Source organism: Corapipo altera, unplaced genomic scaffold (genome assembly GCF_003945725.1).
Source record: "Corapipo altera isolate COAL_440 unplaced genomic scaffold, ASM394572v1 50, whole genome shotgun sequence".
In the NCBI taxonomy this organism is placed as follows: Eukaryota; Metazoa; Chordata; class Aves; order Passeriformes; family Pipridae; genus Corapipo; species Corapipo altera.
In genome coordinates, this window is record NW_020884889.1 from 235078 (window position 1) to 259784 (window position 24707).

Sequence of the window (24707 nt, forward strand, 5' to 3'; positions counted from 1 at the left end):
AGTCCCTCTGCAGGCTCAGAGTGCAGGTGAACTCCACCCCCCCAGTGAGAAGGGTTAATCTCCCAGAGGAACACCTGAGCACGTTCCCTCTGCTCCCCCTGCACCTCCAGGACAAATAAGGACGAGTTGTCGAGTTAAACACAAGCAGCCAAGTGACTGAATTATAATTTACTCTGTGCTCAATTTAAATTAGCGTGAGGCTATTAAAATATACAGTATAAATACAGCAATTCATCACGAGCTGTCAGGGATGACTTCAGCTATTTGCTGGAGTGGCACACGTTGCACTGAAGGGAACCAGAGCCAAATCACAGGTCAAATTAAGCTGCTATTCTGCTTTAATTCCCTCCTTTAATCTGTGGTGACATAATTGTCTTTTACAGTGTGTACAACTCCGAGGAAATTCGGGAGTATTACAGGCAGTGCACAAATGATTAATCAAATGGTCCATTTAAATGCCAGTTTAAGAGCAGGGGGAGCTCAAAGCAGTGGGGGGATGGAAAGGAGCCAGGGCACCCTCACATTTTTCACCTGGGTTTTGCCCTTTAATTGGGAGAAAGTTACCTTTGAAAAAGCCATTAAATCCTCTGCATAAAATACGCAGTTTGGCCCATAACAGAGGTGTTACGTGATGGATTCTTTTTGTTTTATTTATAAGATTATCCACCTGCTGAAAGCTTTTTAATCAACAGGTTTTTGGAATATTAGCTTCTCCTATCAAACCCTTATATCATCATTTTAACGAGTCCCAACAATGCAGAATTCTGCTTTAACAGACCCACCCAATGATGTTCCTATCCTGGGAATCCTCTGCCAAAACATTGGATCCACTGTGATGATCATTCAAAGATGTTGGAATTATTATCCTCTTTCACTGCTGCTTAAGCCAAGATATAAGTAATTTAAGTAATTACTTTATATAATGATATATAATTAAAAATATTATATATAATGCGTATGTTATATATATAATTATATATAATTATCATTATATACAATATAAACTGTATATAATGTAAATTATATGAAATATATATCATATAGAAATGTATATAATATACAAATAAATACATATATATGATGTATTTTGGTAATTTTTTCAATAGCAACTTGACACAATCACCATCAGAGCAGCTCATGAGCACCTTATTTTAAACTATATATATTTATAACACATATATATGTTATATGCAAGTTATATATTATTTGTTATATTTATAACATATATATTATATAAATGTCTTATATATTGAAACCATATCTATTTGTAACACACATATTGATTTAATATCTCTTTGAAATCACCCCAAATAAAACATAACTGGCAGTGACAGGCCCAGCATGAGCAGAACCTACAAGAAAACCCAGTTTCCCAAATCTCCAGGATGCTCATGATCCACCAGGAATAACCAAACCCATGGACTCGAAGGGAAAAAGGAGGTGAAATTGCTGAAAAAAGGGGCTTTTTTTTGCCACAGGGAGGTGATTTCAATTAACCTTGCAAAGAGTGAACTCACTGATCCTCCTGCCTGAGTGAATTCCCTGGATTTCCTGGTGCTCCACCTCCTCTCCAGGCAGGTTCCCAGGGCATCCCCAGGCTTGGAAAAGCTCATTTGAGGAAGCACTGGAGAAGGGACCAGGGAAAAGCAGCTTCCTCACACAAGCCCAGACCCAGGAAGAGCTTTTCCCTGGGGAAAAAAATCTGGATTTTTGGGAATCTGTGCTCATTTGGAATGATTAAAATGGAGGGTTTCCTGCACAAACAACATGGATTTTAATGCCATTAACCAAACAGAGATCCAACCATCAGAAGGAAGGGAAAGAAATCACGGTCAGGAAAGATTGGAAAGAAAGAAAATTACTGGAATCTCTTACCTTTACTGCCAGTATTTTTCCACTACGAACATGGTATGCCCTGTGTGAGGGGAAAAAATGCAATTAATATTAAATAATTCAACAAATTAAATAAAAATTAAATAAAATTAAATATTTTTAGATCATATACAATTCCCTCTACGCATCTGTGCAACTTGATTTCACAGAAAAATGACTTGGAGCTCAGATGTTTTATGTGAAGCCAATTTTAGACAGCATTTCTCAAGGAAAACTGGTGAAAACAAGAGACCAAAAGGATGTATTTTCAATTAAATATTTATCAGGGTTTGTATCTGCCTGTTTGATGTAAAATAAACACAGTGAAGATTCTGATACAGAAGAATATCAATCTTTAAATGGGAATTTAACAGAATCATAGGATCATTCAGGTCGGAAAAGACCTCCAAGATCATGAAGTTCAATCTTAAATCTTTGAGTCCAACCTTGAATTTATCCCCTTTCCCATTTCCTTTCAATGAAACCAATTAGGAAACAATCACTATTCAAAATTTTCATGGAAAATAAGGTTTATCTCCCAAATCTGCCAGTCCTGTGGGTGTTTTCAGTGGAAAGACAGTGAGACACTCAGATATAAATATTAAAGTGAATTAAAAGCAGTTATGACCAATTCTTTATTATAACCTAAAGACCCCCAGAAAATATCAGCAAAATTAAATTCCTGTGTTGCTATTTAAGATCAGTGTTGGCATATAAAGTTAGAAAGAATTATTGTTCATTTTCACATGTACCCAAAATAATTTTTCAGAGTGTTTCAACAGCAGCTTTTCTTCATTTCTTGTGGACAAACATTTATAATTGGCTATTTAACAATGACCTGCCTACTCCTACCCACGAAGATGTAAGAAAATAAAGGCAGGTGAAAAAAAAAAAAACCTATTCAAAATCCAATGTAATTTTGCATAAAAACAAAACCATTAAAGGTTTTCCTCTTCACTAGTTTTACTGTCTCACACTGATTTATGGCACCACACTCCATAATGTCATATATGTGGCACTAACTTTAAAGAATTATAATATTTTACCACTCTATACCTCTAGCAATTATTACTGAAGAAGAAAAGCTTTAATGGTTGGGTTTTTTCATGCAAAAAATCACACCCAGACAGGGCTAAGTTGTTGTTTAATCTTATTTATAACCCTGAGCTCTTCTATAATTTCTGTTAATAGCTCAGAAGTTTCTAAAAACTTCACCTTAATTGAATAACTCCTGGAAGAACATTTATGTGGCACCATCAGCTTTTAGGAACAAAAAAAAAGAAATAATCAGTGTGATTTAACATCAGCACAGGAAGGAGGATCATCTGTGGGAGCTCTGACAGGGCAGGAGCTGGATGAATAATCCATGAATCCATGAACTTGCTGTAACTAGGGATGAATCAAGAGTGGCAAAACATTGTGAGCTTGAGAGGAGCAGGACTGAGGAGAGCAGGACCAGGTTGAGAGGAGATGCTCGACGGCTGTTGGCTGAGCAGGGCCCACCCAGGCCAGGCTGGCAACTTAATTAGGCTGTCAGGAAAGCTGAGCCTTTTTCCATGGGAAGAGATCTCCTGTTTCCAAGTGAATTAAAAGGGAAGAGTCGATGATTTAATTATGATGCACGCTAATTCATCCGTGGAAGTTTGGGTTGAGTTTCCAGCAGAGGGCAGGCCCCTGGTTTGGTTTACAGAGCACTGACAGCACCAATTTAACATTTAATTATGGCTGGGAATTGGAGCACAAAGGGACACCGGGCCCATGGGTGGCTCTGCAAGGCCAGGAATTTGTTTACTCCAGGCAGCTCGACTGTCCTGACCTTCCCCAGCACAATAACTGCAAAGTGATTAATGAACTTTGAATGGGAGCTTTGGTTACACCAAAAGACAACCCTACACCTCTGCCGTGTTTTAATTAACAACTAACCCTTCAAATTAGGCTCTGGTTGCTACAGTAATTACCTGTTCCACCCAGCGGGGAGGGAAAAGGGGTTTTTGTTGGATATTATGCAGAACTGGAAGTTGGAATGGATCATTTTGGTTACATTGGTTACAGTTGATCCATTGTGGTTACAACCAAAGCCTGAAGATTTAGTGCCTTTCATGCAGCTTTTGAAGGATGCACTAAAAAAAAAACCCCATGGAATAACGTGCACAGCATGGAGAAAACCAAAATATTGGTGCATACCACACCCATTAGCAAATTTATGAATGTCTACGAGGAGATTAAACCAATATTTCATCCTAAAAGTCTCATCTCAAGGGTCAACTATCCCAGATTTCAGTGCCACCTCCAAAAAAGTAAGTGAACAAACTCATCACTGTAGAATAATAAGAAGAAAAGAAGCAAAATTCAAAAAAGGTTCCTCAGAAACTTGGAATATTTCAGTGAACACACTTAAAAATCTTCCAGGACGGGCAGGAAAATGCCTAAAAAAACAACTACAACAACAACTTTTGCTGGGGATGAGTTTCAGTGAAGACAAGTGGATGTTAAAGAGGAGGGAAAACAGTTGCTAAATAGCTGCAGAGCTGCTTATAAACAAACATAAAGAGCAGAAATGAAATGCACGGAAATGAGAAACATTCAAGGAAAACATCATTTGGGCATTTGCAAAATTTTATCCCTTGAAAAAAAACCAGCTCTGAGGAAACAAATTCATTCTCCTGCTCTTTTGTTTGTCGGGGTTGGGTTTTGGTTTGCTTAAAAATCTCATATATTACAGTAAAAAGCTGTAAGAGATGATAGAGAAGGGGTGGTTATAAATCATTTGTTGTTAAGGAGAAACTGGAGACACATCAGAGGGAGCCAAATTCTGCAGTCAGAGGATTAAAAAGCAATTTTGAACACTTGATGCCAGTGCCAAATATTAAAAATATAGAAAAGCCACTTCACTTTTGCAGGAATTATACAAACTCCATGGCATGGAGTGTTCATTTTACTCTCCAGAGAGGAAGCTCCAAACAAACCTTGGGACAAATAAAGGAATATATTCTTATGCAGAGCCTGATCCCAATCCCACTCAGGTTAATTGGGGGATTGTATCTATCAGAAATCTGATGGTTTATTATTTTAAATGCAGATTTATAGAAATTTTATGAGATCAGTAATCACCACAACAACTTCCTCCGATAATAAAAATAATTTAAATACCCATTTAAAAAAAACAAGCCTGTATTTATTAAAATAGTAGAAAAATAAACATGACAGTAACAGGAAATTCAGTTGGTGCCAAATTTCTGCACATGAAGAAACTGTAACTCCAATACTCTGCACTGAACTATTTTTTAAATTTCTATTTTATTTAAAAAGAGGCAGTTCTTAGCTATTGTAGGTACAGCATTTTTGAGGCTTAGGATAATGATTAAAGCCATTAAAAAAAGGGCAAACCTCAGGGATCCCTTTTGGGATCCCAACCTTACAAGACAATGAATTCTTTTCAAATTTACCAAAGTCTGACTGCAAAAAGGGCATCTCCAAAAAGAGTGGATAGTGCAAAAAGTTATAGCTAAAATCCATATATAGATATAAAGACAGAGATATAAACATATATCTTTAACTGATCAGCAGTGAGAGCTTCAAAGTGAACAGGAACTGCTGTTTAATTAAAACCAAGTTTTAATAACTCAGACCAGTAACTCCCCCAACAAATTTTTTTACAGGTTTCATAAAAGAAGGAAGAAATTTTCAGGGAGGATGGAGGAAAGAAAGCAGCAACTTTCAAACCTCCTCAGGAAAACAAACACATTCCACCAGCAGAGGCAGTGTCGTAGAAAGCAGTGCATGAGTTTCAAAAAAAGAGGGAAAGAGAGGAGAAAAAAAGCCAGAAAAGAGGGAGAAGTTGAGTTTTAGGGGGGTTTTCCTCTCCCCTCCTGGCCCAGGAGATGGAGGTAGCGGCCAACACAGAATCCTGGAATGGTCTGGGTGGGAAAGAACCTTAAAGCTCATCCCATCCCACCCCCTGACACGGGCAGGGACACCTGCCACTAGTCCAGGTTGCTCCAAGCCCCATCCAACCCGGCCTGGAACATTCCAGGAAGAATCTCCCTGTGGGAAGTTCTCCCAGTGAACACACAGAGGTTGTTTTAACACTGTGTGAGGCCAGGCCAGGCTGAAACATTCCCACTGGGGAGCAGAAATTGAAATCCTTTCCTCCCCATTCCCACTGGAGCTGATTATTCCAAGCCCCCACCTCCATGACAATGAGCAGCTTCTAAGCAAGACTGGCACAGTTGTGTCAGATATTTTATTAACCTTGACTATTAACCATCTCCCTGGACATTTAGGAATGGGAACACAGGAGCCAAGAACTTTGTCTTCCCCCCTCTGGAAGTGCAGAGTGTCCCTCAGAGGTGATGTGGCCAAAAACTAGGTTATTTTGGGGAATAAATAAGAAATATGGTGAGTGAGCAAGCCCTGCTTGAACAAAGCCCTCCAGCTAAGCCAGATAAACTTGTGATGGACTGCAGAGCATGGAACGTGCATCCCTTGTGTCCCAGAAAATCAAAATCAATAGCAGGGAAAACTAGAATAGGGCTTTGGGGGAACTGCCAACTCCTCAGCATCTCTCCCCTCACCCCACGTAAGATGTGTTTCTACCGGAAAGCAAATTAAGACCAGAAAGCACCAGAAGCAGCTGGTTTCTGTTTTTAAAAAGAGAGGGAAGAAAAAGGGAATTGAAAGGCACGTTGTTTTCTTCCTGAGGTAAGGAAAACCAAGGAGAAATGTCAGATGGTTTGGCTCAAACCTCAACCTCGACCCATCCTAATATTTAATGCTAAAAACTTCATACACTGAATGTGAGGAGTTTTTACTCACTCAGCTCAAGAAGGAAAACAAACCCAACCAAAGAGAACACACACAAGATTCTTCATAAACAGCTTAGATGGCAAACAGCACATTTCTCCCTCTTTCAACAATTCTGTATCCTCCCTGGGAGGAATTTTACCCAAAGCCCAGGATGCTGTGATTGTGGGATCATTCCTTCCAGGGCAAGCAAAGAACTGACTTCAGGTTCAACACACAGACACTGAAGAGGAACAGCAATTTTCTAGCTGTTTCCTAATTTTTAGCTGCAGAGCATTTGCCCACAATTCAGTGACTTAACAATGGTCACATCCCAAGCACAGAGCATGCAAAGATCCCTGAGTTTCTCCAACAGCTTTTCCCATCACACACAATAACTTTTTACTACAGAGTTTACTGTTCTATTAAAACTCAAAATAAATGTAGTCTCTACCTAGAAAGCAAAATTCATGAAAATCATTCTCTCATGCTGATGCAGAAAAGCACTGGAGGAGCCTGGAGCAGGATCCTGCTTCCCATCTGCTCACTCCAGCCACCAGGATATATCCTTCTATTTTTTTCCCCCCAATAGCCACGGAAACAATTTCTAATCAATAAGATATTCCTTGGCAAGACTAAACGATTCAAGGGGAAGCCATGACCTGTGTGCTATGCCAATGAGTCAGTCCCTTCCCTCCCTAGAAATATAACCAACCTCAGCAAATATGACAAAATGATGGACTGACAGCATGGAGGTAGCAGGGATGAAACATCCCCCTCCAGCCCAGGGACCAGGAAACTCATGGCTGATGTCAGGAGGGATTCTGGAAAAGGGTATGGAGTGACAGGACACAGAGAATGGCTTCCCATTGCCAGAGGGCAGGGAGAGATGGGAGATTGGGAAGGAATTCCTGGCTGGGAGGGTGGAGAGGCCCTGGCCCAGGTTGCCCAGAGAAGCTGTGGCTGCCCCTGCATCCCTGGAAGTGTCCAAGGCCAGGTTGGATGGGGCTTGAAGCAACCTGGGCTGGTGGGAAGTGACCCTGCCCATGGAATGAGATGGACTTTCAAGTTCCCTTCCCACACAACCCATTCCAGCATTCTGTGAATGCCACAAACCCAGAGCTGCTGTAGCTCTGCTGGCTCACAGAAGCTCTTGGTGCTGCTTTAGCACATGAAATGATGGTTCCTCACCATCTAATCCAACCTCTCTGCTGAACAGGGACCACAGCAGTGGATGAGCTCAGACACAGCTTTGTCCAGCTCTGTGCTGACAGCCCCAGGATGGACATTCCCTGCCTCTCCCACGCCCTGTTCCAGTGCTGCAGCATCTTTCTCTCCTCATGTCCATCTGAACCTCCAAAAGTGGCAAACTCAGGCCATGAAGTAAAAACAGAAGTGAATATTTTGGTTTTCTCTACTACGGTTCCTTCTGCTCCACACCTTGGTGTGTACTCATTGCACACCTTTGTTAAAAACAGCAGGACACCATTTCACTCCAAAAGGATGGTAAAGACTGTCCCATTTCCCCAGGTTTGTATCAGCTGCTCACAGAACTGCACTGAGTAACTGTAAAGCCTCCAGACATCCTCCTCATTCAGCCATGGAACAACACACACACTCTGGGACCAAGGTAGAGCATTTCCTAACAGAAAAACAGAAGCTTTAAGCTTCTTATCTGAGCTCAAAAGCAAACAGAAAGAGCTGTGCTTGCAGCAGAGTAGCCCCTTCAGGCATGAGGGCACTGAGGCAAACTGGACATTTTTCCTGCCCTGTGAGAAATAACTGAGAGCAAAATGTTGTGTCGGTGTCGTGCGAGAGCAACACGACTGTGAGAGCCCTCCCTGCAGCACGGCGTGCCAGCCACCAGCTGCAACCCAGACACAAATAAAATCACCCCCACATTTGCTTTTCTGGTCATTTTTCCCTTTTTTTCCCCACTATTGCCACTGTCTGTTGTGCTCCTGGTCAGGCTCTAACGCCAGAAGTGTCGTGTGCTCCCATGGCCATCTAAAGACACGGATTCAAATTGTTTCTAGGAAATAACCACTTTGCCAGTTGTTGCCTCCTGCAATAGCAAACACATTAGCCTGACTCTCTGGCTGTTAAACCAGGAAATCCAGAGTGCACAGCAGTTGTAAAAAGGAGTTTTTATGGGGGCTGTGCTGGTTCAAAGCACAATCTACGCCAACCTCCCCCTCCATCTGAAACCCCACCGCAGATGCTTGAGCACTGATTGCAAAATGATTTGGTGCTGAAGTAGAAAACAACCAGCAAATACTTGTCTCTAAATTTTAAACTTTTTAGAAAGGGTAAAATTGGCACCAGAGGTTGCAGAAAGAGAATGCTGAGCAGCAACATGTCTCACTTAACCCAGCTCTGGGGGAACGAGGCGGTGCTGGAATCCAAGCCTGAGCCCAGCAGTGATCCCTCACCTCTTTATGCTCTAACCTGCTACTATTTCCATCTGTTCCCACTTAAATGAGTCTTCCTTGGCTCCTGCAGCCAAACATTCAGGGTTAACCTTTGAAACCTGGATTACAAGCCTTTCTCCTTGTACTCATCTCACTGCAATTCATTCCCTGTTCCTTAAAGAGACCTGAACAGGCAGGAATAAAGGTAAGACAGCTCAGCCCTGACTGCCCAAGGTGGTGCCACCAACAGCAGGACAGCCAGGACCAGGGGACCACCTCACATCAGCTGCAGGGAATGGATTTCAGCTGCTCCAAACTGGTTGCAAAGACAAAGGACAGCAGAGCAGCCACGAGCTCCCTGACACAGCCAGGAGTTATCCAACACTAACAGATCCAGAGTAAATCCATCCCAAATCCAGGAAGAAATTTGAAGCAACAGAGTGAGCCATAAAGTTCCTCACATTCCGTGATGACAGCAATTTAGATGCCAATATAAGGGGTTGTTTGTCCTAGAGAAGGATCCAGGGAGAGCTGAGAGCCCCTTCCAGGGTCTAAAGGGGCTCCAGGAGAGCTGGAGAGGGACTGGGGACAAGGGATGGAGGGACAGGACACAGGGAATGGCTTCCCACTGCCAGAGGCAGGGATAGATGGGAGATTGGGAAGGAATTGTTGGCTAGGAAGGTGGGGAGGATCTGGCACAGGTTTCCCAGAGAAGCTGTGGTTGCCTCTGGATCCCTGGAAGTGTCCAAGGCCAGGTTGGACGGGGCTTGGAGCAACCTGCGATAGTGGGAGGTGTCCCTGCTCATGGAATGAGATGGACTTTAAAGTTCCTTTCCAACCCAAACCACTGTCTGATCCTTTGACCTTAAAGATCTTTTCCAATCGGAACAATTCCATGATTCTGAGCTCACCCACAAGCCCCTCACTGGGATCAAACTCCCATTTCCAGGGTTGCTGTTTGTTTAATCTTCCGAGCTGTGGGCACACAACACAACCCAACCAACTTTAATTTAAGAATCATCCAGTTTCTAATTAAACAGCCATAGGCAGCTGGCTGGATACATTTTAATCCGTTTCAATAACGTATTGATTGGATACTGAAGCTTAAAAATTAAAAGTAAAAAGATGACCGGGGAATTGTCCCATCTCAGCCCAACAGTAGAACCCTCTGTAAATAACTCCTCTTTTAACCATCAGCTAAATGAACACTTCAATACCACACTACAAAGTCTTCTGCAAAATTACTTTAACTAACAAGCAGAAATTTATCAGCTTCAGCCAAAATCAATGCTGAAATCAATTTGAACACTGGTTGTGTCTAAAGGGGCTCATTGGCAATTTAGGGAAATTACACCATGTAAATGCCTGTGCTTTAATTGAACAGTTTCATCAACTAGGCTGTGATTGCTGTCCATTCATTTATTTACTTTCACTGCAGCTCCCATTCTGCAGAGGAATGGGTTTTGTCAGACTTGAAGGAGGTACTTTATCTTCATTTTATGCACTTTTGTGCATAACAGATTTTATGAGGCAGGAGAGCAATGGTTGGGGTCAAAGGGAACAAGTGACCAGCAGCCACTGGTCAGTCTTGTTTAAACCACAGTGGGAAGAGGTGGAATCTGGTGGGGGATTTCTAACTTGATCAGTTATTACTGTTCCAGTGCTTTTTAGTGGGACTAAAAATAAAACAGAGCAAGAGAAACAGCAAATGGATGCGGTCTGGGAAAGGAAATAAAGGGAAGTGCCTCCACCACTGCAGCACAAGAATTCAGGGAGGTGCAATTTTTAGACTTCAAAAGGCCCAAGATGTGTTTTAATGCCAAACAAACACTGAACCTGCCTCTGCTTCCTTCCTGCTGGGTCAAGCACTGTGGATAAAAGGTTGTTCCAGGGAAAACCTCCCCTGGAAATCACCCACTGGTGAAGCCACGTGGGTCAGCTCTGGGAACCTGCAGGGATGGGCTCTGATCCTGCTTCTGTCACTGCTTTGCAGTGGGATTTCCCTGCCTGCAGTTACCCTCTGCCATGTGCAGGGGACCACCCCAACCTACTCTGCAAAAGGGCCAAAATAATCTGGGAATCCAAGTATTTTAAACAGAGGTAAATGATTGTTCTTGTGAAGAAGGCTCCAGGGAGACCTGAGAGCCCCTTCCAGGGCCTAAAGGGGTTCCAAGGAGAGCTGGAGAGGGACTGGGGACAAGGGATGGAGGGACAGGACACAGGGAATGGCTTCCCAGTGCCAGAGGGCAGGGAGAGATGGGAGATTGGGAGGGAATTGTTCTCTGGGAGGATGATGAGCCCCTGGCCCAGGTTGCCCAGAGAAGCTGTGGCTGCCCCATCCCTGGAAATGTTCCAGGCCAGGTTAGAGCAACCTGGGCTAGTGGAAGGTGTTCCTGCCCATGGCAGGGAGTGAAACTGGATGGTCTTTAAGGTCCCTTCCAACCCAAACCATTCCAGAACTCCATGATATCCATATGGAAAACCAGAAATGAAAAAAGAGAGGAGAGGAACAGCCCCACTAAGACTCGGACTGGCTTCCCACAACATCAGAGGTGCATTATAGTCACTGCTTTTAAAGAACAATCTGGATCTACAGAGCTTCTTCCTGCCAGCACCAGTGTCCTGCACTGGAGTCCATGGGATAAATCAGGAGGAGGGAGCTCCATCCCCTCCACCTCCCTTCCCATCAAACACAGCTGAACCTCCTCTGGAGCTTCCAGGCTCCAGAACCGACCCTGCCTGTCCCTGCCCACAGCAGAGCACCCACAATCCCCTCCCAAGGCACAGTTTGCAGCCTGTGCAAGACACAGAAACAACATTCCATGTGCTAATGGGGCACCCCGAGGTGGCCTGGGATAGGGAATGAAGGAACAGGCAGATGCTGGAACACTCAACTCACCCAAACTGCACAATTGCTCAAGTAAATGGCTCCAACAAATTAAGTTTTCCACATTTCTCCCCGTTTTCCCCAGCCATGCAATTCTTAGGGTGGTACATCATCAACAGCCACTTCTCTCCCAATTGCTCAACTCAAAGTGAAGCCTTCTGGTTAAACTGCATTTTGGAAGATGGGAAGCCATTCCCCTCCTTTTCTTCCCTCTCTCCCAGATCCTGGTAACTCACAAATTAATTAGGGCATCATTGGGGCTTTATGTTTATCTCTGTGTACAGAGTGTTATATTCTCCTGCTGCTGGAGGCTCCTCCAACAGAACCCAAAAAGAGTTCCAAACCATCCACAGCTCCCATTTAAAATAAATCCCAGGAACACAGAAGGGATTAAACAGAGCTCCTGGAACATCCCACTTCTCCTGAGCTACAATTGCACAGCAAAAACCAGAGAACATGAAATAAGAGAAAAATATTCTATTTTAAAGGAAGGAAACAGTGTTTTGATACACCATGTGAGAGATTTGACAGAGTAATAATTTGCCAGAGATAAATATCTCTACTTTGTGATATTTAAGTTCAAAATATGCACGATTTTATGTCTAAATAATTAAAGTAGCTACTCCTGACCCTGGCTGCCAGTATGTGCATTCCACTGCCAACCAAATCATTTAACATACAGTTTGGGGGTGTTTTATATTTTGGAACATGCAACCAATCAAAAAGCAAGGATAATTAACTGGCTTTGCCATATCCAACTTCGAAACTTTTATCGTCGCTTAATTAAGAAAATAGCACAGCAAAAGGTAGGGGCAAAATAGGATGTCAAACAACTATAAAATCCCTTCTTTTTAGAACAGGAAAAACATTTAGATTCAGCAAGTTCTCCCTAGAAATATTGCTATAAAGTATTGATTTTTTACCAGACTCAATTGACTGAAAAGTTGTTTGTATAGCAATATTGGCCAAGCCAATATACTGGAACAATTTTGCTACACACAGTAATCAAGTGTATTTCTAAAGTATAATTATACTGTCATAAAAATAAAGCTAAGATACCTCTTCTCCAAGCAATAAACCAGTTGCAGCTGTAAAGAACCCAAATAAATGAAATCCATTTTCTAACTAAACATAACGTCTGGTGAAGAGAATGAACCCACCTCCCCTCTCTCCTCCCCCCCCTCCTGGAGCCAGGGGTGGGATGAGAAGTGATCAATACTTCCATCTCAATAAAAACTATTTCAATAGGAAGTTAATTCACGTGGCAAAGGGAGGCTGAGAATTTTCCCTGCCTCGTTTGCCGAACGCCAGGAATATATCATTGCCATAATGGATCTGGGTTAGGATAAAGAGCTGGGCAGAGAGGGAGCTGGAAGAGAGGAGAGGGTGCAGACAGGCTCGTTCTTTAGCTGCAGATCAATAACCCACACGGGCTCTTCTCTCCACCAGCACGAGGGGGGAAACGCAGCCAAACCTCTGCAATTAATTTTCCTTGACAAATGTTCATTGATTTACTGGAATAAAATATATGGGGGCTGCTATGTATGACTAGTGCAATCCAGCTACCTGTAAGGATTCCACTCTGCAAGTCCTTATTGGCTTGGGTTGGTGTAGATGATCTTCCCTTCAGGAAGGGGGGATTGCTCCAAGGTGGGAAGTTCTGCCACAGGGTTGGAGCCCCTCAGCTCTGGGAGAGGCTGGGAGAGCTGGGAGTGTTCACCTGGGGAAGAGAAGGATCCAGGGAGAGCTGAGAGCCCCTTGCAGGGCCTAAAGGGGCTCCAGGAGAGCTGGAGAGAGACTGGGGACAAGGGATGGAGGAACAGGACACAGAGAATGGCTTCCCACTGCCAGAGGGCAGGGAGAGATGGGAGATTGGGGAGGAATTCCTGGCTGGGAAGGTGGGGAGGATCTGGCACAGGTTGCCCAGAGAAGCTGTGGCTGCCCCTGGATCCCTGGAAGTGTCCAAGGCCAGGTTGGATGGGGCTTGGATCAACCTGGGCTGGTGGAAGGTGTCCCTGCTCATGGCAGGGATGGGACAGGATGAGCTTTAAGGCCCCTTCCAACCCCAAACCATTCCAGGATTCTGGGATAACGTGTAAAACATCCACACACACAAACAGTTCCCTGGAGCAGGGTGGAATGACACTTGCACAGGAGGACACTCTGTGAAGTCACTGCAAGTGCTGATTTAAAACATGAACGGGATAAAAAAGAAAAAGAAAGGCAGAAATAGTTCCCTGATCCAGAAGGGGCCTCAGGTCTTTTCTTTTTTACTTTCCCAGATTCCAGGCAAATGCCACAGTCACCCACTTAACAAAGGTGATCAAAGTACACTACCTTAAAAATACAAAATTACGTCAAAAAAGTGAAAAATGCAGATTATACCACATTTTATCCAGATTTCCTGTATGAATTTTAAGAAATGTGAAATACATACTGTGCATGTGGCAATGTTATGAAAGAATGAGATGTTTTTACATCATTTCTGCTCCCAAAAGCTGAGTCTCATCCTACACACCAACACTCCCAACAGACACGGAATGAGCTGCTGCTTCCAAGTTGACAGACAGGGAAGAAGTTCATCAGACCCTCAGTGCAAACACAGGAGGGAAGGGAGGGAAGAACACATTCCCTCACCTTGGTTTACATTCTTTAGACTTTTTAGGATGAAGGGGAGACATTTTTGGTAGGACCATTCTTATGCTGGTTCATGATTTCACGTTGTTACTTCCTTATTTCAGCTGCTTCCCAAAGAAAATCACCCAGAACTGGACACAAGGACATATGTGGGTGGGATATTCCCTGTCCTAACTATTCCTCAAGAGCTTTCCACAAGGACCAGGGCACGTGGTCCTCCTTTGTGATGCTTCTCCCACCTGCACCCACTCCCAGAGCACAGGGAAGGGAAGGAACCTTCTCTAACTCAGAAAACACCAAGACTGAGCATTAAAGCACAACATTCTCTCTCCTATCTCTTATAAAGTAAGAAAATAATTCCAATTCCTCAAGTTTCTTGGTCTAGGAATATCTTTCTCCAAGACAACTCGCCATGAGATTTCTGAACCACGTTCCACCCACAATTCTAACCTGATTTTCAGGGTCCACTCCAAGGCTGGATTTGTTCCTTTAAGCTTTTGGAAGTCCATTTCCATTAAACCTTCTGCAACGTTGGCAGCCAATTAGAAACTAAACTAAATGCACCGTAACTTTTAAAACATTTAAGGGGGAGGAAAAAAAAAATGTTCATCTGAAAGTTAAAATGTCTAAGGTATAAACAAAACCCTAATGGGATGCTGGGTTACTGTATATGGTAAATAGCTCTCTGGAGGAAACCTTTATTACTCCCTCAGGGCTTTCTTATAAAGTATGGATTTCTTAATTCCCAGTGGAATATTTTTCATACCCCACTGCAGACTATTAAGTACCAGATATTACATTATGTAGTTTAAACTTTGCACTATGCATGAGAAAGACTTTCCTGTCGAGAAAACTATATCTGTGTTATTATAATCTTTACAATATTCAAATTAATACTGGCTGCAGGGTATTAAAGCTCCACTACCGAAATTTGGGAGAGTTGATCATTTCATATATTCATCAGCCTGCGTGTGAAGCTGCTCAGGAGGGAGGGAAGTCACTGCTACAGCAGAAGGGGGGTGTGAGGAATTCTGAACTGGTGTCACCACATCCCACTGGTGTCATTCCCAGTAAGGGCATGGTGAGCCAGCAGAAATAATGGCACTGGAAATCCTGGAGGCAATTCAGGACATTCCAAGTTCCACTCGTGAAGCATTAACTTGTTACCCAGAGGGGGATTCAAAGCTAAGCATTAAAAAGATAATAAAAATGCACCAGCCCTCCCAGCACCCAAGAGCAGACACCTTGTAAATATAGAAGAGGATCCTTTCAAAGTTCAGATTAAGGATTTATTTTATCATCTTCCCTGCAGAGGAGCAACAGCCCACCTACACCTCGACACGAACATGAGGGGTAAAAATAAAAAAAAGAGCTGTTAAATCTCAGGGTTTTTTAAAGGTTTTAAGTGAAATCCCCACTCACTTGTAGACTGTGCCTCCATTGCCGTGACCGAGGATGTCTCGATACCGTATGTCTTGTTCATTCATCTCCACAAGAAAGAAAGAAAAACAAAAGAGATGTCATGCTGGGGATGGAAATGTCAAGGAAAAGCAACTCTAGGCCATAAACAACAAGCAGTCTGGGTCATTTCAAGTTCAGCTGCAAGAACGAGAAGATCAATACAACATTTGCTGTCCAATTTATAAAAGACGATACCAAGGGACAAAGTGATGGAAAGTTTAATGACAATTTGTTTGCCTGGGTCATTTCATTAAAGTTTGATAAAAGGTGTCAAAATGGAATGATATAATATAGCTCAAGAGGGTCAGGTCACAGCTACTGATAGGAAAAGGGTCTCCAGAACAGCACATAACCAAAGCCAAAGTTGGAGGTGAATGGAAACAACCCAACAGAAAACTGTCAGCTTGAAGTGTGGCTGGAAAAGTTTATGATTTATTCTGGAATCAGCATCAGTGATACTAATTGAGTGACAGCTCTGCCAGCAGGTTGTTTCACACAGCACCATTTACTCACCTTTTAAATAAAAAAAATACATATATTTGGAAAAAAACAAGTCTTGAATTGCAATAAAAACATTTTTTTCCTTGAAATACACAACTAATTATTTGCCTCAACCTTTCTGTTCCCCGGTACAACTCTCCAGACACGATGAGATCCTCAGAAATCCAAGCAGGAGCCTGATAACAAACACCACAAATTGCAAAAGCTGTAATTTGGCACCTTTCTGATAGTGTTTTTATAAAAATTTATTATATTGAAGGATCAATTCAAATGTAAAACTACACTTCCTCTGTATAAATTCAGTTCTACTGATTTTGCACCTATTAAAAAAACTCACTAGAGACATTCTTGCAGTGCATGTGTATGCTTTAAAATAAGCATTTTAATCAGAATAAATTCTGGACAGAATGCATTTTCTAATCTAAAGAGATTCTCCCATTGTCTGATAATTTTCAGTAGTAAATGTTTGGACAAATCCTGCTTTTAAAAGATCTTTTCCTAGGAAACCAACTTGTTTGTTCACCATCTTACCCAACAAACTTGTTGTGTTACCATCACAAGGTGAAATGTCCTAGAGAGTCAGTACTCAGCACGTCTTAAAAACAGAAAATGGAATATTTAATTGATTTAAAATAAGCTTTAAGGACAGAAATGATTAATCCAAAATTTGTGTCCTTTCCTTTCACTGCCTCAACAAAACACATTGTTTCTCACAGGAAATGCTGCACATTTCTTCCAGTGATGTTAAAACCTGAGTCCTGAGAAAACTCAAAATACCTCAAAGTAGAAGCTGACTCTATTTGATTACCTATTTGTAGTCAAACCTTGGCCAGGTATCTAAGAGGGAATAAAATGGTCCACTCAAATACCAAGGTTTATGAGGAAAATCAACATTTATCTTATTACCAAAAGCTCTCCTGCTTATTGCATCCATCAGAAAATGCAAATAAAGAGGGGGAAAAGACACTTCACAGGGAACAGTCACTCATAAACAAGATTTAAACTATGTAAGGAATCTAGAGTGGATCCCCTGCACTAGAAATAATTTCTTTCAGGCTGCAGACTTGTTAATTTAAAGTTAATTTAAGGAGTTCTGCTCTTCCAAGCTGGAAGACTTGAGTTCTGCGGTCTTGGAGGCAACAACCAACATCTCTCCTGCATCCTCAGAAATGTTCTTCTCAACATAACTCTGAAGAGAAACCCAGTGAATCCCCAAAGCCATGAAGAAACTCTTATCTTCCCTACTTGGGGGTGAAAAAAGAGAATTTTTGGTGGTTACACAATTTATAAACAACAAATTGAGCAGAATCGGAGACAAAGTGTTTCCTCTTTTCTCCTGTTTTTTGCTCACTGGGAAAAGGGAGTATTTTCTCCACATCATTCCCTAAAAGATGGGGATAGGAGCAGCTCCATCCTCTGAGGACAGACTTGGTGATATCCCAGAAAAACAGCAACCAGAACCCAGGTCAAAAACAGGAATACTGGGGTGGAGGGAGTGTCTGTCAGCAGCCGACAGAGAGATAAAGTGTGATTTACTGGCTCCAATAAAGGTGCCAAAAAACCACAGGGTGATTTATTTATTTTAACTGGGAAAACTGGATTCTCCATCATAAAACACCAACACAAAAACAATGAACTCCCCGGGAAGGATTGGAATATTAAAGCTGCAAACCCAACTTGGATTGGCCGCCGCCGAGACGAAGGGAATTCATGCAAAAGCAAAGCTTCAATTATGGAGCAGCAAACAAAACACCCCTCGCCTGGACCTGCTGGGTTGGGCAGAAATCAAGTGTCTGCCTGTTGTAAATCATTAAAAGCAAAATGCCCAATTAATCCTGATTTGATGTGGAGGGGCTGCCACAATCCCGCGGCCGCACCTTCGCTTCCCAAATGGAAGCAATCATGGATTCAGCCAACAGTCACACTCCATGAGCAGACAATTGAGGAGATTTAGTAAATCCCACTTTATAGAGCAGAGACTAATCGGAAAACACGAGCCAGTCAAATGTTTCTTATGAACTGTTGACACTATATCAATGCTGAATCAATTGGTGGCATTTACTCTGAGTGACAGAAAAGAAATAAATATTTATATCACATCACCTATATCAATGAACCCAGGCAGAAAGCTATTTCTAACCTGTCAATATTTGATTATCTTGAAGAATCATGTCCCCTTCTTTTAATGATTAATATGAATTCCTTATTAAACCTAAATGGAAACTACTAGAGGAATATCATTAGGGATGCCTGAAAGCAGAAACTGCCAAAAAATACTCAAAACTAATAGCCCAGGCCATATTTAAGTAACAATAAGTGTGACTTAATCCCCCTCAAAAGGAGAAAAAGTTAAAAGTTACTACTGGAAACCCAGCTCCAGTTGTGGATCTGGGATCAAATTTTGCAGAACACAACAAAAATCATTTGCTTTCAACAGAAGGTAGATTAACTCCCATCAGGGTGAATAAAAAGTAGCATTAAAGGTTAAATTAAAACTTAGTTATTTTATTTCTTTTTTAATGGGTTTAAGTAACATTTTTAAAATCACAACAAGAAGTTTGGTTTTTTTATACCATTCCAAAATTCTAAAACACAGGGGAGAAATCTGTGAATCCACTGCAGGGCACACAAATTACTCGTTTTTATTGTTTTGAACACATAAAGTGCCCAAATTCAGCTCTGCACAAGAGCTTTTACTCACATTCAACAATTCTACCTTTTAAAAAAAAAAAATCAGTGATATGGGAGTTATTACCAACACCACTTAGAGAAGTTCAGCTGCCTGCTGCTGGCACTGCCAGAATTTCAGGTCATCAAGAGAAATGTATTGTCTGGCTCTCAAATTTTGAAACACGAGCAAATCCACCTGGTGGGAATGTGTGAATAAAAAAATTAAATCTGGATATGAGGGAACATCAAACTAAAACCTGGACGTGAGGGAACATCAAACTAAAACCTGGATGTGAGGGAACAAACTAAAACCTGGATGTGAGGGAACATCAGACTAAAACCTGGATGTGAGGGAACATCAGACTAAAACCTGGATGTGAGGGAACATCAGACTAAAACCTGGATGTGAGGGAACATCAAACTAAAACCTGGACGTGAGGGGACATCAAACTAAAACCTGGACGTGAGGGGACATCAAACTAAAACCTGGATGTGAGGGAACATCAAACTAAACCTGGACATAAAGGGATGCTGACAAGCCTAAAACCACATTTCCAAGCTGCATTCCAGGGATTCAGTGGCACTGGGGTGTCCAAATCCTGTTTTTGAGGGGGTATCTCATCTGTTCCCCCTCCCAGTGTTCCAGGTGAGGCTGAAGGACACGAGGAAGCTCAGCCTTCATCTTCCTGACACGCTCAACTACCAACTCCTTGATTCATGAAATGCCAACGAGGCTTGGAGAGGTCATTGTGTGAAGGCACTGAATAGGCATCTGAGATAATTAAGATTTCAGCCTTCGAAACGTGGAGGGGAAGTGAACAGCAGTTAAGAAAATCAATAAGAGTCTTTTATTTGCAGTGACACAGATGTCTCAGTCAATAGAGCCTAATAGGCAAGTCTGAGCCCACGACAGGCACCGGCCTCTGAGGCTGCAAAGGGCTCTCTGTGACAAACATTAAAACATATTTATGCTGCTGCTGAAGGATCTGGGCTTCTTTGAAGGTGGTTTAATTTAACAGTGCATATTTAATGTCATTACAAGCCTGCCCAAAACAAGCACAAAATAACTGTGCTGTTTGTCTGCTTGTCCATCAATTGTTACATTAAAAACCTTTCACTTTTGAGTGCCAGGAGCTGAATGCCTGGAGCAGGAAGGGAAAGGAATTCAAGACAGTTTTCTACAACTTTGGGCGTTTTTTTGGGTTTACTAGGGGTTTTTTTTGTTTTTTATAAAGAAGTTACCACATAGAATCATAGAATATTTAGGTTGGAGAAGACCTTTAAAAGCAAGTTCATCCATTAATTTAACATCACATGAAGTGGCAGAGTGAAGGAGGGTAGTGTTAGATGGGAGACTGAGAAGAAATTGTTCTCTGGGAGGAGGGTGAGGCCCCGGTACAGGTTGCCCAGAGAAGCTGTGGTTGCCCCTGGATCCCTGGAAGTGTCCAAGGCCAGGTTGGATGGGGTTTGGAGCAACCTGGGCTAGTGGAAGGTGTCCCTGCCCATGGCAGGGGGTGGGACTGGATGTGCTTTAAGGTCCCTTTCAACCCCAACCATTCCATGATTCTAAAGTGATTCCAGAGCAGTTCCTTGCAAAAACCTGTTAAATATTCAAGTGTCTTCTGCCCTAGAAAGCAGGAAGGTCGTTCTAAGTGAGGAGTTGACTCAGTTATTCAAAATTGATTAACTTTCTCCCCTGGAATTGTGGTGGCAGCGCAACACGTGCGAGGGGCCTCCATCTATTTGGAGCTAAATCTGATTAGCACATTTTGAGAAATGGGTAGCAAATTGCTCTGCCAATCAAAGTAAATCAGGACACACAACTCATTCATATCATGAAGGTTTTCATGGTGCCTCCAAGCCCTGTGTTAAAAGAACACATCACAGCTAAATGAGCAGTAAACATCTCTGCCCCTATTTGTGCTGTGCCAATCACTGCAGAGCCAGGCAGCCAAGGCTCCATCCAAAGCACCTACCTGGCCATTGGCAAGTATTTTCTTCAGCTCTGCAGAAGACTTTTTCAAGCTGGAATAAAAACAAGAGGCGATTATTTTTAACGACCGGGTCGTTTCCCTCCGTCAGACCAAGGGAAATCACAAGCCACAAATTCCTGGTTCCATTATTCTGAGCAGGTGAAACTTGGAGGAGGAGATCTAGTGAACACCAGTCAGCACTGCCAAAGTGCAGACAGCAGGGATGGAGAAGCAGTGAACACTTCAGAGAATCAATATATTTTACACCTTTACCAACTGGCTGGTTCAGATACCTGACTACACCACCCTCTGAGACACAACCTATTGCTCATCAGTAAAATGAAAGAAAGATACTCTGGCACATCAGGTGGTTCAGAAACCACAGGAAAATATGGCTCACATCTAGTTTTCAGGTGCCATATCTTGTTTTACAGCTCCTTAAGGGATTATTCCTCAATAATTTCTGCAGCAGAAGGCTTTTTGCCCCACTACCTCAGATGAGTGCAGACCAGAGCACGGTGAGCAGGACAGTAAAATTCCTGATTTAGGCACCTCAGGGACGTGTCTAAATCCCTGAGATGAGGCCAGCTTTCCATTCCAGCTCAACTTGCTGCACTCCCTGTGCTTCTTCAGGAAGAATCTACTCCCATGTCAATAATCTTACACAAAACAACTCAGTTTTCTCTTTTAGGAGAACTTTAACAAACCACAAACTCTCAGCTTGGTGAGTTTTGTAGGTAAAACCATCAACAGCTTCAAACTCCTTCCACCCACTCACAAAATGCTGCTTTTCACCTCCTCTCCTGACAAACTCTGTTCCTTGTACCTTCAACACAACAAACTGCCTGGGCAGCAAAATGCCTGCAAAACTTCATCTCAAAGGGACATTCTGCTCTTATTACTGAAGTCTGAAAAAAAAAAAGAAGTACAAAATAATATATTCTTGAAAGGCCCATGCACGTGTCTTGATCACAGATCATTATTAACAGGAACAGTGAAAACACAGATTTCATATTTGGTGGCTTTGTTCTTTAATAGGCCTCTTGTTCCCACGACTACTTTAAAGCAAAATTAAGTTTTCCAAGGAAACATAAGTTGATCTTGTCATCTTTCATGACTAACAATTTGTGAACATGAAACAAAGAGAGACTTTCAATTACTTCAAAAACAAAACTCCGAGCGCGGAAGGGCTGGGAAAAGGATTGGCAATTAACCACCAAATAAGGTGACAAGAAGCTTCTAGAAGCTTCCTTTGCAATGCACTTTAAGAACAAGCTCAAAGTACAGCGAGTGCTGAAAAGCCACAGCAGAGAAAAACAGCTTTATTTAGTTCAGACTGGGAGGGCTGCGGGTCAAAGCCGTTCAGATTTAGTTCCTTTATGGAGTTTTGGGTTGGATTATCACCACTAAAACATGGAGTAAATCTTCCCCAAGGGATGGGGCAAACCTGGCTCGTTTCTTTTTTTAGCTCCACAATTAGCAAAGCCACTAAAGGGAGCAGCAAACTGGTTTTAGTGGTGCTGGGATGGGGTTCCCAGCGGGGCAGAACTCCCGTGGAATCTCCTCATCAATGGGCACTCACATCCCTTCGTTCCCACGAGGAAAAGAGGGATTTGGGGACTGTCCCACCACCTTGGGGTGTTAACAGAACAGGCACCCAAAATTCACCCACCAAATGCAGCCCAACTGTGGCTTTGATCGTGTTCATCTCTCTCTGGCAATTAATCTCTTTTTATTTTACAAAATGCTCTCAGAGAGCAAAGGCAGCAGATGCTGATGCACAGATAAATGCAATATTACATGCTTATTAGAATAATAGAATAATTTAGGTTGAAAGGGGCCTCAAGAGGTTTCTATTCCCACGGTTCAAATATGCTCTTGTATGAAGAACATGGAGCCAGACTTTCCTTGTTGCTTTCTTAAGAACACACAAGGTTTTTGTTTATTCCTTTTAACATCAGTATGCAGAATAATGACTTCATGGAATAAAAGGGAGTTTATGGTCCAGCATTTAGAAATCAGATCTCTAGGAAATAAAGAGAACGAGTTCTCTTACATTTTGAGACCTTAACATGGGTTTTCAAATTAGGACTGAGATGTAAAAAGAAAAATAAGAGAGATGGACTTCAAAACTTTGGTGAAACTGTATGAAATAGGGCACCCAAGCTCTAAGGAATTTTCAAATAAATAATAAACCTACAGAGCTTTATGATTTGGGTTATTTATCATTGCAAACCCAAGAACGGGGTATTTTAAAAGCCAAGAATCCTGGAACAAGATCAAGCAACGAAGACTTCAACATACAAACCTTGCCATTAGATCAACTAATTATTGATTAACACTTGATTAGTTCAACCCCAAACGGCACCTCAACGCTTTATAAGCACAAAACCACCCCAAAGAGCCAGAAAACACTTTTTTTTTTTTTTCCAGAACAAAACTCTCATGGAGCCCCCGGCACCACGAATCCAGGTGACTCACCTTCCCCACCTCAGCACTGGTGGAAAAAGTCATTCACCACCAATGTCACTGTTGGCAACAACCACACAGGAGGGTGTTTTGGTGTGAGAAAAGGTGAGAACTCAAAGCAGGGGCCCGGCTCTTACCTATTGCTGGGGAGGGAATCGGCCACGGCCGAGCCGCTGTTGTTGGCAGCCCCTGCTCGAGTATTTACCTGCAGGCAGGGAAAGGATCTTTTCTCAGTCACTGTGTTCAGAGGACACCATTCTAATTAACCTGTAATTTGCCACGGATTTCTCATTTCATGAGGAAGGTTAATTAGCTGCTTGCCAGGCACAGCAATGGTTGGGGTGTGTATGTAGGTTAGCAGGCTCCAGGATTCCTGGGCTGCAGAAATCCCCCCACCTTCAACAGAGCAGGAAAACAGGGGATAAATCCATCATTTGTGCACATTTTAAAAACTAAACAGTCATTTGGTGCATTTGGAGCCTCCTACATGTGATGACACGAGCAAAGAGCTGAGCTGAAGGAATCCAAACCCTCAAATGATTTCGTTATGGTGCCTTCTCCACTTAGAAATGACTGGAATCAAACCAGTGTGGTGGGGCTTTAAATGGCTGAATTCAAATGAATATGGGGGGGGTTAAAGCTCTGAAGTAGTGGCAGGTATTAGTTCATAAAGTGGCTATTAAAATTTAGGAACCTGATTCACAGAGGTTAAAAGGCAAAAGAAAGGCAGCTCCATTTTAATAAAACTATATATATATATATATATAGTGTATATACACATATGTAGGTGTGTATATATATCTATACAGATAGCATTAGTTGATGAAGTGACTATTGAAATTTAGGAACCTGATTCACAGAGGTTAAAAGGCAAAAGAAAGGCAGTTCCATTTTAATAAAACTATATATATATAGTGTATATGCACACATCATATATATATATAGATACATGGATAGATAGATACAGAGATAGCATTAGTTGATAAAGTGATTATTAAAATTTAGGAACCTGATTCACAGAGGTTAAAAACAAAAAGAAAGGCA

General features: G+C 42.2%; 1 protein-coding gene across 3 annotated transcripts in view; it reads right to left on the reverse strand.

The window, feature by feature from the left end:
- MAP2K5 (mitogen-activated protein kinase kinase 5) overlaps nt 1-24707 on the reverse strand; it is a 127401-nt gene that overhangs the window by 83852 nt on the left and 18842 nt on the right. For all 3 annotated transcript variants that reach the window (XM_027644474.1, XM_027644473.1, XM_027644475.1), the window contains 4 exons: nt 23801-23868; nt 21198-21246; nt 16012-16076; nt 1876-1915 (listed from right to left, as the gene is read on the reverse strand). In XM_027644474.1, the coding sequence (XP_027500275.1) occupies nt 1876-1915; nt 16012-16076; nt 21198-21246; nt 23801-23868 (222 nt within the window). The remainder of the gene's footprint in view (nt 1-1875; nt 1916-16011; nt 16077-21197; nt 21247-23800; nt 23869-24707) is intronic.